General features: G+C 45.7%; 1 protein-coding gene and 1 long non-coding RNA gene across 5 annotated transcripts in view; one reads left to right on the plus strand and one right to left on the minus strand.

Annotated features, from left to right (window-relative positions):
- The window catches only part of SLC6A11 (solute carrier family 6 member 11), a 125,233-nt gene that overhangs the window by 26,427 nt on the left and 82,857 nt on the right, over nucleotides 1–15,949 (minus strand). For both annotated transcript variants that reach the window (XR_005374600.1, XM_038565638.1), the window contains exon 7: nucleotides 4,733–4,836. Coding sequence is in view for 1 of the 2 variants with exons in the window: in XM_038565638.1 (XP_038421566.1) it covers nucleotides 4,733–4,836 (104 nt within the window). In the remaining variant the exon portion in view is untranslated. The remainder of the gene's footprint in view (nucleotides 1–4,732; nucleotides 4,837–15,949) is intronic.
- LOC111091239 lies at nucleotides 14–15,575 on the plus strand. 3 transcript variants are annotated; one of them, XR_005374602.1, is made up of 4 exons: nucleotides 14–856; nucleotides 10,641–12,509; nucleotides 14,039–14,166; nucleotides 14,795–15,575. It is a non-coding gene; the product is annotated as an uncharacterized LOC111091239 (long non-coding RNA). The 3 variants fall into 3 exon arrangements; XR_005374601.1 differs by having other exon boundaries at nucleotides 15–856; nucleotides 14,940–15,575; XR_005374603.1 differs by having other exon boundaries at nucleotides 30–856; nucleotides 12,273–12,509; nucleotides 14,940–15,575.

Genomic DNA, 15,949 nt, shown 5'->3' on the forward strand with positions numbered 1-15,949 from the left:
GGCTGAGGTCAGAGTGGGCGGAACAGGTACACTGCTCGAACATTCTGAGTTCCACAGCCACCCTGTGAGGCAGGAAGGCCAAGGTGGGCACAGATAGCCCCGTGTGCCCGTTGAAGCCGTTGTGGTTCAGAGAGGTTAGGTGGCTGGCCCATGGTCACACAGCTTCTCCTGCATTTCTAGAAGATAAGATGGGTCATGGACCAGAAAGCATGGAAGGGGGATGGGAAGGAAGAAAGCCTGGCAAGTGAGAAAATATACAACCAGCAAGAAGATAGTCAGGGACAAAGCAACACTCTTCTCTACCTCTGGCAGGAGAGGAAGCCAGAGAACGTGAGAGAGGAGTGCTTTCCTGGGAGTTCAAAGCAAGAAGGTCAGGAGAGGCCTCTGAGAAATGGCTGCTTCTCAGTCAGGGGAGCATCCATGGACTTTACACTAGAAGCTCCCACCAGCTTCACGCCATGCTACATACTGGAGCAGCGCCTCACGGACCTCCCAGGTCAGTCCCTGTGAGGGAGCAGCCTCTGGCAGGTTGGGCTCCACATGGAGGGATTACCGGAGCAGTGACTGTCTCTTGCCCTTGAGAGGGGCTTACCAGCAAAGAAGCACCAGCATAAAGCTGTGACCCAGGAGAAATCAAAGTACAAATGATGGGGGTTTGTCAGGATGAAGACAGAATCAAGTCCTGGCCTCCCCTACCTGAGGCATTGCATCCTCCCACGGCTATACTGGGGAATCGGCCTCTTAGGATCTTCTCAGCTGCTGCACAGCAGGCACTTGCCAGTTAGGCTTATGACACACATGATGCTCCACTGCACAGGAAGGTGCTCCCAGTGGCCCAACCAGCCTCCTGTCTCAGGTATGATTGGCCTGGGGGCCGTCCCTGTGGTGGTGATAGGCTGCCTCTGGTCACACCCTAGCAAGCCTAGGCCTCTCGTTCCATGCTCCTTTCCCCTGCCTGGCCAGCTTGTGCTGCTTACAGCAGTAAGAACTTCCTCGTGTGTGTTGAACCAGAACCTCCTTCTCTGGTGAACTTTAGTTCTGCCCTTCCTACCAGCCTGGAGCTCCATCAGGTTTGGGAGATCTGAAGACAGTGGTCCTACCTTCCCTTTGAGTTTTTAATTCCTTCAGTTAATCATCCCAGTTCCTCATCCTGCTGGTGACCTGTAATGTACTCCAGCTTGTCTGGCTCCTCTTTCAAATGCCATGTCCAGGACTGAGTGTGAGACTCAAGGACACAGCAGGACTCTCACCTCCTCTTCTCCTGACAGCATACTTTTTGTAATGTAACCAAAGGTTACACTAATGCTGGTGACTGTGATACCCAGTTGCCTTGCAATGATTCTGAGAATCAAGGGCATATTGGGGAAGGCATTACCCTGGGGGTCAGGAGACATGGGCTCTACTTTCCCCTGCAATTCTTTTTTCTGGACCTGACCTCACCATATGGCAAAACACTTGATAACAGGGTTTCTTGGGTCTTATGACAGATTATGTAATTTTCCAGCAAGCAGTCATCTCCCCCTACTTTCTTCCTTGGGGATGAGCATAATTCCCTGCCCCACTGGCTTTGGGCTTAGCCACATGACTTTCGTTGGCCACAGGATATTAGCAGATATGACACAAACAGAGGCTTGAGATATGCTCATGTGACTGAACCTGTCCTTTATGCCTTCTGTGATTTGCCAGGAAAGGAACTTCCCCAAGGGAGGCTGTCCCTGCAGTCTGCACCTCACCATGTTTACACACAAAGCAGATTTGACTGGCCAGGAGACTTGTAAGCAATAAAAGCAAATGCCTGTCATGTTAAACCACTGAGTTCTTGGGGGCTGTTTGTTATACAGCATCACTATGGCAGTGAGTGACTGATTACAGGTCCCTTTAAAGAACTCGTCCAGCACTGTGAATGTAGGCTGGGCTGGCAAACCTGAAGACTATCTGCAAGCCTGATTCCTCTCCTCCTAAAGGGAAATGCAGCTCAGCCCAGGTTTGGGGAGATTTATCCCTAATGTTGGGGTAAAGCTGCTCCTCATGCCTGTTTCCTGATCCTGCCTCATCAAACAGTGGGAAACAAGGTGGTCCTGGTGAGGAAAGTGCTTTCTCTATATCCTTTACTTTCTGGAATTCTCCTGGATAATTTGAATCTACAATGTGCCTAAAACACTGTGTGGCTGAATTTTGAGGCTCAGGGAGGAGAGTCACATACTCAAGGTCTCAGGACATCTACTGGTGAGGTTGGAATGTGCATTCATTTATCTTAGGCTCTAAAACCCATGCATTTTCCAGCAGCTGCACAAAAGCAATGCCCCCTAAGAATTAAGACTTTCAGATTCTGACAATTATCTGTGGGCACCCATGTGGTTATTGAGAAACAAATATCCCTTATTGCAAAGTCCCCATCTGTCCCAAGGTCTCCTGAGTGATTTCCTCACACCGCAGAAGGACAAAGAAGCACGGAGCAGACCTGAGGTCCCTTCCAGCCTGGTGTCCCACACCCAGCCCTCAGAGCACCCACACCTTCAAGCAGAAGAGGCTTAGTAGCCTGTGTTCTGAAGTGAGGATTTTCCCCTCCTGGTTTGCTGTATTTCCCATCCCGCTAATTCCTTCCTGCAGGGCACCTTCTAGGTGAAAAGCTTATATAACAAGTGCTTTAAAGTTGGCAGAAGCTGAGTTGGGCTTTGAAGACCTCCAAAAGCTATTATGCTGTCAGAAGAGAGGGTACTAATTTACTCTCTCTGAGTTGGGAAGACCTGCTTGCAGAACAATTTGGAAATGGAAGTAAAACAGGCGTTTGGGTTTTGCAACATCACCTAGGGGATTTGCCTTCTGCTGCTGCTGGGAGGGGAAAAACCTGCCTACTGGATGGGACAGCAGAATGGATCTGTGGCGGCCAGCATATTTTACCCACATGCTTGGTGGGGAAGACATTTGCTACTGTCTCAAGACACAGCCTGAAGACAGGGCAGTCTTGGACAAATTCCTGTGAGCTACAGTTGTTGAGAAAGAAGTGGCCATCTGTTAGTGAGGAATATGGGTGCAGGAACCAGAAAGGCCTGGGTTCAAAGCCATGTTCCACCACAGGTCATGTGAACATGAGCAAGTGACCTACTCTTGGGCCTCAGTTTCCTCATCTGTATAACAGATGGCTCCTTCCTTGCTTCCTGACACATCAGTCAGCACTGTATTAGGCTTGAGGGATGATGGGGAACAAGAAGACCCAGCCTGTGTCCTCATGGAATGGACAGCCGAGCAGTGACCAAGTGATTTCTGCAGTGCCCTGCACAGAGCGCTCGTGTTGAATGCTGGCTGCTGATGTGGTGACACATCCTTCTCTAAAATCCCAGGGGGTCATGCTCAACCCAGACCAGAGGACTGCTGTGCTATTGTCCCTGTCCATGGTTACTATTTTGTATTGTGGCTGACACAGCGCCACCTCCCTGTGAATGCCAGGAAGTTAGAAAGGATCTTATGGACAACCTGGCATGGTCAGCCAACTCTCCAGCATCCTTCTGTGCAGGCCTACACAATACCACTCTGCCCACGGACCCCCAGAAACAACAGAACCTGCTGTCTAATGGCACATTGGATTCCACGATGGATTTTCCTTACAGCACCTGCCCACTGTCACTTCCGCTGCAGTGCCTCAGTTTCCCCAACTTGTGCCAATCCTGTGTGTAGCTCCTAAGGCACTGATTCTGGTGTTTCATGTTCAGCAGACACACAATGCACATGGTTTAAATGAATGGATTAATAAAGTGATCACAAAGCTAGCTTTCAGAGAGTTGTGGCAGAGTCCTGGAATGGAAGCCGGGAGACCTCAGCCAGAGTCCAGGCTCTACTGTGTGTAACTGGGAGCCACCTCCATGAGTCTTTCTTTCCCCATCTCAATGATGGGGATATTATGGGAGACACTTTATCATTGCTAAAAGTTCTTTCAAATGCATGATCTCACTGGAGCCACACAGTGGTGTGGTTATTAGGTACAAATCCCCTGAAGAGCTACTTATTATGACCAGGCCCTGGATCAGGGGTGCAGAGATCTCAGCAAACAGACCACTGGCCTAGAGGTAGAGTCCAGGGTGCCAATTTCACTTGTACCATGCCCTGCTAGGTGACCTTGGAGGGGTTCTTGGCCCTCAGTGGGTCACAGCCTCATAGTAGAAATCAGGCTGCAGGCATGAGAGGCCTGACAGCCTCAGGCTCACCTCCCAACACGGACACTTTCCCTCCCTGTGCTGGGAGTAGCCACACGCAGGCGGCCAGGGAGGAAGACTGAGGGGTAAGATGGGGCACTGGCCATACTCCAGATTGGACAGGAGAGAGCCCTCCAATCAAGTGAGAAGGAGCAAGAAGCAGGTTTCTGAACAGAAGACAGAAGAACAAAGCCTTCACTGTCAGAAGCCCTGGGTTCATGTCTCGATTTTGCCACTGATGAGCTATGTGACCGTGGGCAAATCACTTATCTGCCTTGGGATAAATTTGTGCCATACAGGGTGGGATGGAGGCCCAAAAAAGATTCCTGGAGCGGATTTGTTTTCAGCCTGCAATGCACTCTGATCACATTCATTATTTTTCTAGCTTCTCAGATAGCCCATTCTTTGACCCTAGGGCAGGGAGAGGCTAAGAAGCAAGCCATCTGTCTTGCCCTGGCTCTACATGGGGGGAAGACAAATGCGAACTAGCTGGCAGCATGGAGGGGTTTGGTGGAGAGCTGGCAGGGCCACGAAATGCTCACCTGTAGCAGTTGTTGTTATAATTGTTATAACTTCCCAAAGCTGTCAGACAACCCAGGCAGATGGCATAGGAGAAAAAGATCTGCGTCCCGGCATCTACCCAGACCTGCAGGAAGGTACAGAGAAGTCAGCATAAAGAGAAGTCAGATGAGCTGCTGCCCTATTCTCTGAAATCTCCCATCCATACCTTATGCTCCACAAAATCTAGACAAAGCAATAATCAAACTTCCTAATCCTCTCAGGAATGTGTTTTAGGAGTTCTATTATTGGGGACTACTTTATTAAATATAAATGTCCTTAATTCCAGAATTTTCCAGAGGTTCACTGAACAGCAAGAATTTGGATGTTTTAGGGCCCTGCTCCAGCTATATGACCTTGGAAAAGCTACTTAACCTCTCTGAGGCTTAGTCTCCTCATCTGCCAACTGGGGAGTGACCTTCCCTCTCAGGACTCTTAAGAGGATTCATGCAATATGGAATGGAAGCTCCTGGGACCCAGCTCATAGGCTAAGTCAGAGTTAAGCCAAAATGAGTGACTTCTTATCTTTGTGATTAAGATTACCATGAGTAAACAGTCCTAGGATTCTGCTCATGGGGCAAATATTTGCATAGCTTATCTAAGCATAAGAGGTGGCAGGGGAGGGATGGGTGGGGGCACCTGTATCTTTCATCTTTCAAAATAGATGGATTTTAGGCTTCCTGTGTGGTACATAAGGGAAACTACTTTCTTAGTCTCCAGGTTCCTCTCTGACAAAAACTGCTGTTGACAGCATGACACACACATACCAGGAATTATGATGGCTTCTTTAGCACTTTTCCCCAGGCTCTTTCTAAGCCCAGCTCCAAGAAAAATTCATAGCCAAAACTAAATGCAGCCGATGAAACTGATGCTTGAGAATCAGGTGCCATCTAGAGAGCAAGGCTTTGTACTAAATACAATTACTGGCTAACACACATACATATATTCATTCATTCATAAAGGTTTTATTGATTTATTCATAAGAGACATAGGAAGAAGGAGAAGCAGGCTCTCTGTGGGGAGCCCAATGTGGGACTCCATCCCAGGACCCCGGGATCATGACCTGAGCCAAAGGCGGACACCCAACCACTGAGCCACCCAGGTGCTCCCAGCTAACATTTATTGGGCACTTGTTATGTGCCAGGCACTGGTGCTCAGCTCTTGTGTATTATGATACCTGAATATTCACAACAACTCTACGTGGTAAGAAATATTATTCGCCTCCTTTTACAGCTGAGGAAACTGAGAAACAGAAAGGTTGAGTAACTTGTTCAAGACCCACAGCTGGGAATGGCAAAGTCAAGTCCATGGATACTGGCCTTTAGAGATACATGGTTAACCAATCCCAGAATTTCAGAAATCCTCTGGGGTAATGTACCATCCAAAACAAGCCTCTCTTCCGAGTACTCCTGATAGAATAGTTTGTTTGGTTACTGCTAGTGACAGGAAACTCACTATACCCTTATGTGGCCCCTTCTTATTTGGAGAGTTCTGACCATCAGAACACTTCTGAAAATGAGAGGAAATCCCTCTTCCCTGAAGGCATTCCTCATTTGAGTCCATCCAGACCACACCTCCCTCTTCTTTGTGGTAGCACATTAGAGATTTGGAGAAAGCACCGGTGCCCTGTGGATCCTAGAACTCTTCCATCTCGAGGCAAAATAACTCTTACTTCCTTTCTCAGGGATTTGATTACAACAGTACAGGTCACTCTACCCTGGATTTGCTTGAGTTTGTTCAATCATTCAACAAATACTTATTAAAATTGAGCATCATAATGCTGCTTCTCAACCTAAGAAATGAATACATTTTTCTCCCCTCACTGGAGCATCTTGGAACTGAATGAGGAACTTAAATAGAGCTTTTTCATGAAATGTGCGTATGTGTGTGTGTGTGTGTGTGTGTGTGTGTAGAGCAGGGATGGCAGCAGAGCAGAGTGGATTGAGACAGGAGGAGGAGGAAATAGAAAGATGGAATACAAAAAGCTTTTTTAAAAAATGTTGCCACAAAGAGGAATTGGGAGATAGGTAGTGGAAGGGTAATTTAGGGAGAAATTTTTTTTAAATGGTAGAAACTTGAGGATGCCAAATGTTGGTAGGAAAAGTCCAGTGCAGACAAAAGTATTATAGATTTAGGAGAGAAAGGTATGCATTTTCAAGTCCTTGTATTCTGCCTCAGTTTCCCCATTTGCTAACTAGGTGGATTCTCTTTACTCCAATCCAGGGTAGTGACCTATACCAGGTACTCAAATCCCCAAGAGGAAGAAAATAGAGGTATTTTGCCTGGAGAAGGGAGAGCTCTAGTGTCTAAGGGCCCTGGTGCCTCTTCTGAATCTCTGATCTAAGACCAGGAGTAAATCATGTGGAGAAGTAAAACACAGTAGAGACGCTGCCCCAGGAAACAGAAGACCAGATCACAGGGGCAACCTACCAGGATGCTCGGCACTCAATTGAGAACTGCTCCTCAAGACCCTCACTCTTGCCAGAAATCCCTCTGCAAATTAAAATGTCCCTCCTCCCAGACCCTTCACTGTCCTCTGACTGTACAAGCCAGAGTGAGAAAAACGACCAGACTTGTGGGAAATCTGACTTCTCCATTGTGACTGGGCCCTGTGTCAATTGGTTCCTTCACTCAGTTCCTTCACCCAAAACAAGCCCTCTGTGAAAACACCAAGAGCTTTCTATCCACACATCCCAAAGATATGACCCCCTCAAAGAATGATTTTCACTTGTGGCAATTTTCCTTGCAGTCTGCTCATTGAGCACATCAACACTAAAACAGACAACTGGTTTTGCCCACCCAGCATCCATCTCCCCTTGTCAGCTAATAGTATCCTAATTTTCTTTTGGGAAACTACCTCTTCTCCACAGGGAGGTAGCTTCAGGGGTGGTCACATGACCCAGGCCTGGCCAATCAAAGCATTTCTCTTGGCCAGAGTGATTGGTTCAGGGATGAACACAGGATGCAAGCCAAGCCAATGAAACTTAATCCTGGGACTTTTACTGGAGCTACTGCAAATAGGACACATCTTTTTCTCCTAGAGATGCTAAGCTTGTAATTACTGAGGATCATCACTGACTATGAGAGAAGAGCCTGTCTGAGAACAAAAACAATGCAGAGGAAAGCAGAATCTAGAGCAAAGAAAGACTGATATTGGTATAATGACTTGAGTACCTGGATCCAGCCATACCTGAAATGAGATCTACCCTAGAACAGTTCAATTTCAGAGGCCTATAAATTCCTCGTTTTCTTAAGTCAATTTGAATTGGATTGCTGTCACTTCAAACTCAAGGAATTCTGACTAGTGGCAACATTAATTTCTTAGAAAAACCCAGGGGCTGTAAGCCTAAATCCTTCAATCAATCCTGAATTACTGATGAACCAGAATTTATTGAGTGCCTTTTGTATGCAGAACCCTGTGCCAGAATCTGAAAATACTACTATATATGATTATATATAGCACTGCATCTCTGTCTGTAGGTGAGATAAGGTGAAACATTCAGAGGACAAGGTAGCCAGTACCTAGGAGTGCTTGATGAAGGGGACAACTAACTTGTGCTAGAGCAATCAGAGAAGGCTGTCTGGATGGAGGCACACCTTTAAGGACTGGAGAAACGATGAGAGAGAACATCTTGTGTCTGGAGATTCATAGGAGAGGGGGATGTGTTCTCAAATGATTTTTCTTTCTTGTTCTCCTACCTCTACGGTAAAAACAAAACAAAACAAAACAAAAAATAAACAAACAAAAAAACACCTGTCATTGTATTCTGATGGTTAGCATTAAATCAATACTTCTATACAATACCTTTAGTCCTCCCCCTTTGTGACACCAAGGGTTGGTTCCCAACTATAAGGAATACTGAAATTAGCCAGCAATCTCAGTTTCTTTTCCTTCCCTTTCCTCTAGTACCTCAATTAGAAGAAATACTCATTTATTTACAGTTGGCATATAAAGGCATTATGTGAACTTACTCTATTTTTCATATATACACTCCCTTCTTTCCCAATTTTTTAAAAGATTTTATTTATTCATGAGAGACACAGAGAGAGAGAGAGAGGCAGAGACATAGGCAGGGGGAGAAGCAGGCCTGCAGGGAGCCTGATGTGGGATTGGATCCCAGGACACTGGGATCACGACCTGGTCCAAAGGCAGATGCTCCACCACTGAGCCACCCAGGTGTCCCCCTTCTTTCCAAATTTTCAATACTTGTTTGTATCTGCATGATCAGAATGTACAACCATTACATATTATATAATCTATCTGACAGCCACTGTTTAGTGTGAGTTCTATGGGTGACTATAAATCTAATGCTCCCTCCCAGCCTTTATGTTAATACTTCAGTCAGTTTGATGGTCTGTAGCTTGTTTTCCAGTAAATCCCTTAGGCAAGTCTCACAGGAAATAATATTTCCTGGCTTCTTGCATGTTCATAATAGTTGACCAATGGCTTTTGTACTTGAACATCACTTTGGCTGTATATAATTTCCTTGGTTGTCTTTTCCTTAGTATCTTAAATATCTTGCTTAGTTGTCTCCTGACACTGCATACTGCTGTAGAAAAGTCTGGTACCATTCTTACTCACTCTTTTTGTCTGAATGACCAAGAGGTTTTCTTCTTTTCTCTTTAATGTTTGGTCATTTTGATTAGAATAGGTCTTAATGTTGATCACTCTGGGTTGATTTTCCCAGGCTTGTGGTGTACTTCTTCAAGATACAAGTCAAGTCTCCACTTTGATTTCAGGGAAAAAACATCTCTGAATTATTGTTTCAGGTATTTGTTTTCTTCCCCTGCTTCACATTTCTTCTTTGGGGGGCTCATTTTTATGTTGCATCTTCTTTGTATACCTTTTATTATCACTTTTCCTTTCAGCCTTTAAATGATCTTATTTCTTTTCAAAAAAAGATTTTATTTATTTATTCATGAGAGACACAGAGAAAGAGCAGAGACATAGGCAGAGGAAGAAGCAGGAACTCTGTGGGGAGCCCGATGTGGGACTCTATCCCAGGACCCCGGGATCAGGACCTGAGCCAAAGGCAGATGCTCAACGGCTGAGCCACCTACGTGCCCCAATAATCTCATTTCTATCTGACTTTATTTTTAATTTTCCTCCTTTCTGTCCCCTATTTACCTCATATTACCTGTGATGTCTACTCATCTCCTTATTCCTTCTATTTAGTTATTCCTCCTGAAATGTTCTGCCTTTCTTAAGCTGTCCTTTGGTCAGCTTTATTTTCAAATCTTTTTATCTCACAAATTTATCTATGCTATTATTTTATCACATCTGTTGGTTCTTCATTTCTTTAAGTTTGTTTTGAAATACTAAGTTTCAGTATTCATCTGTTTTGTGGTCCTGTCTGGAATGCATACGTTATCTATAGGAATACTGTTATGCTCAGTATTCTTTTTCTTTTAATAGCTTTGTATGGGTTTTGACATGATCTTTTTCTGTTGTTCATGTGTAGGTCAGACACATTTTCCTAACCTCTTAACAAGGAGGTTTTCTGGTGGAGGAATGGGGGCGACCAGGGTAGACTTTCTAACCTCACAGTTCTAGGGTTATCTCTTCTGTTACTATAAAAAGTCTTGAAAACTATGACAGTACATTCTGAAATTATTGTTCCCTTCCTCTATTCTTTATTTTTTTTAAGATTTTATTTATTTGAGAGAGAGACAGAGAGAGACAGACAGACAGACAGACAGCAGGAGCAGGGGACTAGAGGGAGAGGGAGAAGCAGGCTCCCCACTGAGCAGGGAGCCTGCTCAATGTGGGACTTGACCTTAGGACCCCAGGATCATGACCTGATCTGAAGGCAGATGCTTACCTGACTGAGCCACCCAGGCACCCCTCCTTCTCCAATTCTTATCCAAAATTTCTCTTTTTGTTTCCTCTAGTGTCTCCATCCTGTTCAATTTGGATTCTGCTTCCAGTGATTTCACTCCAGTATGGGGTTCTCTCTCGCTATGGAGCTTCAGCTGCTTGGGCCCTAGAGTTCCCAGGTCCCAGACCTGTGCCTGAGCTTCCTGGATCTCTCCCACTTGCACCTATAACTTGGGGCCCACAAATATCCTTTCTAATTTTGGCTGACATTCTAAGAAAGCTCTGCCAAGCTTCCTTTCCTAGAGTCCTCTCCTTCTAGGGGTGAAAATATGTTACAGATTTGTGGATTTGTGGATTCCTGGCTCTCAGACTTCCAATTTCCCTTTGCCTTCATCTTCATCTCATGTCACAAAGCTGACATCATGTAGATGTTATTGGTATCAGCATTTGGCTCCACCTGTTCACATTTTGTGGCTCATGGAATCATCCAATTATGGATTTTTGTTTTGCTTTACTATCCTGTTTTTCCTTTGAATGAAGAGATTCTGGAAACTTTTTTAAAGTTCCTTTTTCCCCTCTGTTGCCATCTTGTCTCCTTGGTTCTCAAGAAATGTTCAGGGGGCAGATGAAACTAGATTGGTGTTGACTGGAGGTGAGGGAAAAATATCCAGGGTTAAGCAATTTGGTAAATGGGATGTAACAGTAGAAAATGTGCTGTTTTTTTTTTAAAGGATGGATGGTGGTATAAAGTGGGGAAATGGAGAAGCATAGTTTTGGACAAGGCAAATTTGAGTCTTCTAAGTGATAAGTGTAGGAGACAGGTGGAAAGTCAAGGGCTAAATACTGCAGCCTGGGCTGGAGACACAGATCTGAAGTCGTCAATATTTTAGCATTACCTTTTCATCTCCTTGACTCCAGATCCAAACCTTTCCCCACTGGCTTTTTCTATTTTCTACATGTGGAAAACTCAGGTTGATAAAACTTCTCTGCTTAGACATATGCTAACCGGGCATTCAAGAATCAAGAATCTTCAGGGTTAGATTTCTTGAAAAAGTCTCATGAAGAAGCATGATGTATCTTTGCATAGAGTCTGTATCATTAGACTCCTTAACAGACTTGCATAACTGAGGTGTGTCTATGTTCTTAAATGTATGCCTGTTACTGTAAAAATGCAACAGGGCTCCAGTTGTCAGCTTTTCTCCTCATCAGGGAAGGAATCAATTAACTTACCTAGGGAGCTGTTATATTTGTTAAGATAATTACTGCTGGGCTATGCAGGAATAAACAATAAACCCCCAAATCTCAATGGCTTAGCACAACAAAAGTTTTTTTTTTTTTCCCCACAAAAAGCCAGACACAAATTGTGAAGGGCCTCTCTTTAACTCAACTTAGCAATACAAGACCTCCCACCTATGATACTTCTATGTCGATGCACCTTCTGAGGCAAAGGAACAGAGTCACCAGAGGTTTGCTTGGGAAGTTTTAAGAGCTAGACCAGGTTGTTGTGTGTATCAATTCTGCCCACATACAACTGGCCAGAACCAAGTTGCATGGTCCCAACCTAAAAGCACGGAAGTCTGGGAAATGCAGTCTTCTAACTTACCAGGAAGAGAAAAGGAAATGGTGATCTGGTTGGTGAGCACACAGCATTATCTCTGCTACAGGCATTATCCCAAGTCTATTTCCCTACTTCTCTCTTCAACTAGGAATCCGACAAGCACTTAGAGATCAAACACAATCATGGTGGCTACTGGAATAACTCAATAAAATGGGAAAAGAGAGGCTAATAAAACAGACTGGCAACATTCATGAACCCTTCCACCAGTTTGGTGATGCCTTCACAAGTGGAAAAGAAAACTTAAGTTGATGTTTGTTGAAAATCTACCTTGTACTCAAGACCTTCACAGACATGATCTCATCATTTATATAACCATCTCAGTAAGGTAAATACTATTTCTCTATTTCTATAGAAGAAGAAATGAATCCATTCAAGGTCAAACAGCTAATGAGGGAGAGAACCCATAGTACTCTGGCTCCACATTTTATAGAGAAAAGCCAGGGCCTCCTGGTATGCTGAGTAGGGTCTGGAGTCTCAGCTAGGATTTAAACAGCTCTGTGGCAAACAGGACAAAGGCAACCCCACCTCAATGAAAGGAAGACCAGGCAACTGAGCTCCACTGACCAGCATCTTCCAGGATATTACAAAGGGGGCAGCTCAGTGGAGAAAGGGTTTCCTTTTCTCAACACAATTTAAAGGGAAAATAATCTCCACAAAACAAACCCTAAGGAAGCTGGGTCAGTAGCTGAGGAACGGATCACTCCCCATGTTCTACAGCAATGAATGGGGGGCATTCTGGCAGCGTGAATGAGGGCGGTGCACATTCAGAGGTCTGGAGAACAGATTTGCATGGGAACAGGGGAGCAGAGCCCCTTTAGAAGAGAGGTGGTCCCGCCCTCTAGCTCTGGGGCAACCTTGTCCCTTTCAAGGTTCCAATGAGCCCTGGTGCATGGTAGGTGCAGAAAGTAATGGATCAGAGTGGAATCAGCCTTCCCAACTAGATCCTTAGGGCCCAGCATCGGGCTGCACAGAGTAGGTCCTCAATGATATTAGCTGGGAGGAGCAAAGAAGAATGGATAGACAAGGACAGATTTTTCCCTACTCACACTCAGAAGCTACATTTATCATGATAGATGTTCAGTATTGGCTGCCCTAGTCTACATGGAGATCGCTTTATACTTTGCAAAGCACCTGCTTATGCTCTGTGACCCACAGCCGCCTTGAGGTGGGCATAATTATCTCCAGGTTAGAGACAGCTGTGTACAGGGCAGACACATACTTGGCCTCTCCCCACATTCACACCTTGGCCATACATGTAGAATGTCTTATCTCTTACGAGTTTGGGAGTGAAAGCTTTGTGTCTTTTTCTCATGTCTTGGAGAGAAAAGACTTCTCCAACTCGGGCAGAATCAAGGAGAGGATCATTGCACATATGTGGTTAGTATCTCCCTCTTTTTCTCTAACGTGCAGAAGGTTAAAAAGATAATGTGTGTGAAACAGATATTCAACACAGTGCCTAGCTCTTGGAGGGCACTGAAGAAGTGCTCAGAAACCTAGCTGTGAGCTCTAACAAACAGTAGGTGTTTAGTCAACATTAATTCTCCCCAGGATTCAAAAATCTGGAAGAAATAAGTGCCTCTTCCCTTTTTCCCTATAATAAACACACCATGTGTCAGGCACAGTACCAGGAGCTCCTGCCCTCAGGGAGCTCACGTTCTAGCAGAAGAGACGGACCAGACAGCAAAGCAGAGAAGAAGAAACACCACATCTGGTGGAGAGGAGCAAGCAGGGACTATGGGAGATGAGGCTTCAGAGCAGCTGGGCCCATGGCCCCTGCTCAGTGAAGGCACAGCTGCTGCCCTGGGAGACTGAGAGGGGACAGGAGCTAACAGCCTCTGTTTCTATGGTGTCTAGTGCAGCACGGACTATGGAAAGAAGCTCCCCTAGAAATGTGCTTTCAGGTCTACAAAGAGAGCCATCCATTTGAACAGAAGGGCAGTACCTCTGCACATCATCAAAGCTGATGCCAGCAGGCGGGCCTGGTATGTCCATCTCTGTGTCCTGGGGTTGGTGTTATTTGTGCCAGTGACACTCTGAGGTCTCTGACAAATGCAGCATTAACCCATCCTGCCACTAGTAAGAGGAGGTGGTATGATGACAGTGATGCCAATATTCATGGCTCCAGCTCATCTCTATTAGCGCCCATAACATACCAGGGGCTGTTCTAAGCCCTTTACGAGTATTAGACTCACTGCTGAGGTTAGTGCAATTACTGTCCCTTTTATATAGATGAAAAAACTAATGCTCAGAAAGATAAAGTCACTTGTCCATTTAGCTTTGGAGCGATGTATACACTGGCTATTGGGTGAGGAGTTAGCCTAAGGGACAAATGAGCCTCTGGAACCTGGGAGATCTCCCTCTGGGAGATCATGCCAAAGGTTTCCATCAGGTGCCTGATTCCAAGCCTTGCTATGGCTTAATGGAAAAGGTGTGAGCTTTGGGAATCAGGCACTCATGTTGGAGCCTTGCTTGTCCACTTACCTGCTGTACAACCCTGGGCAAGTGACTTTACCTCTCTGAACTTCAACTTCTTTGTCTGTGAAAGATACAGTGAGTATAAGGGACATAGTGGGGTACCTGGTAAAATTCCCTTAATCTGATTTCTTTCAGGGCTAATACTTCTCAACTATAACATGAAAACAAGCTCCTGCCTCTTTTCCACCATCCCAGCCCCTCTAGACCAGGTGAACCAGTCAGATTTCCTAGAGCCCCAAATACTGCAGCCACCATCACAAATATAGACTCTTATTTTCAGGGCCTGGTACATGGACACAACAACGAGGGGCAGAAGGAGCCAACATCTCATCACTCCCAGACTCCTTGCTGTCCCAACGCCAGGCCAAGAAGATACGTGAAAACCACCAGACCCAACAGCACATGCAGCATTTGGCTTTTGGATCCAAGTAGCCAGAACAGGGGCTTGGTGGCCCTCCTGGGGCCCACAACCCACAGCCCTTTGTTTCTTTAACATTTTCTTTTCATACAGACAACCACACACAGACACACAAACACACATACACAACACAACTTTTGTAAGCAAAGCCTTCGATTGAGGCTAAAACATAACTTATATGGCCCGGCAGAAAATAGCTGAGTTAAGCTCTTTCTTTTCTCCTTTTATATTGGTAAAGATTCTCAAAAGATTAAAAGTAGGTTAGGAGAATAATACAACAGCTGTGTTTCCAGTGTGTACCTGACAACGGCTTTTGTAGAAGTGAATAATTACATGAAAATCACTTCCTTCCCACCTCTTTCTCAGCCCCCTCTGGGTTGCTAGGCGCCCTCTCTCCTTCTTTCGGCTAATGCCACATACAGAAGCTGATGAATACAGTATGGCCATTATGAGGGAAGGGAGTCGGGAGGGAGAAGGATTCAAATGCTCCCTCCCTGGTGGATTCAATGGTGGGGAGAGGGCTTTGGGGGAGTCCACTCTGGATATATTTAAATGCTAATACACTGGGCAGGCGGGCAGGGCCAGTGGGAACAGTGGTGGGAAGGGGCAGAAGCTCTTGGCCTGGAAGCCCCACTGGAAATATGTTCTGCAGCCTCTGGCTTTGGAGCCAAGCACTTCCCTGGGCAGCCGGCCCCGGGGGCTGACTGGGGCCCTGCCAACAGCCCTGCCAGTAAAGTGTCATTGGGCTGAAGGGTTGCACTGCGGGCGGTGAGGAGCGGTTCAGTTCTGCGGGGGGAGCCTGGGTGTGTAGGCTAACCCTGGTGGCCCTTTTGTGTGGAACAGGGAGCAGGGTCACTGTGGCTGGGTCTCTG

This window comes from Canis lupus, chromosome 20 (assembly GCF_011100685.1).
Source record: "Canis lupus familiaris isolate Mischka breed German Shepherd chromosome 20, alternate assembly UU_Cfam_GSD_1.0, whole genome shotgun sequence".
NCBI classification, from domain to species: domain Eukaryota; kingdom Metazoa; phylum Chordata; class Mammalia; order Carnivora; family Canidae; genus Canis; species Canis lupus.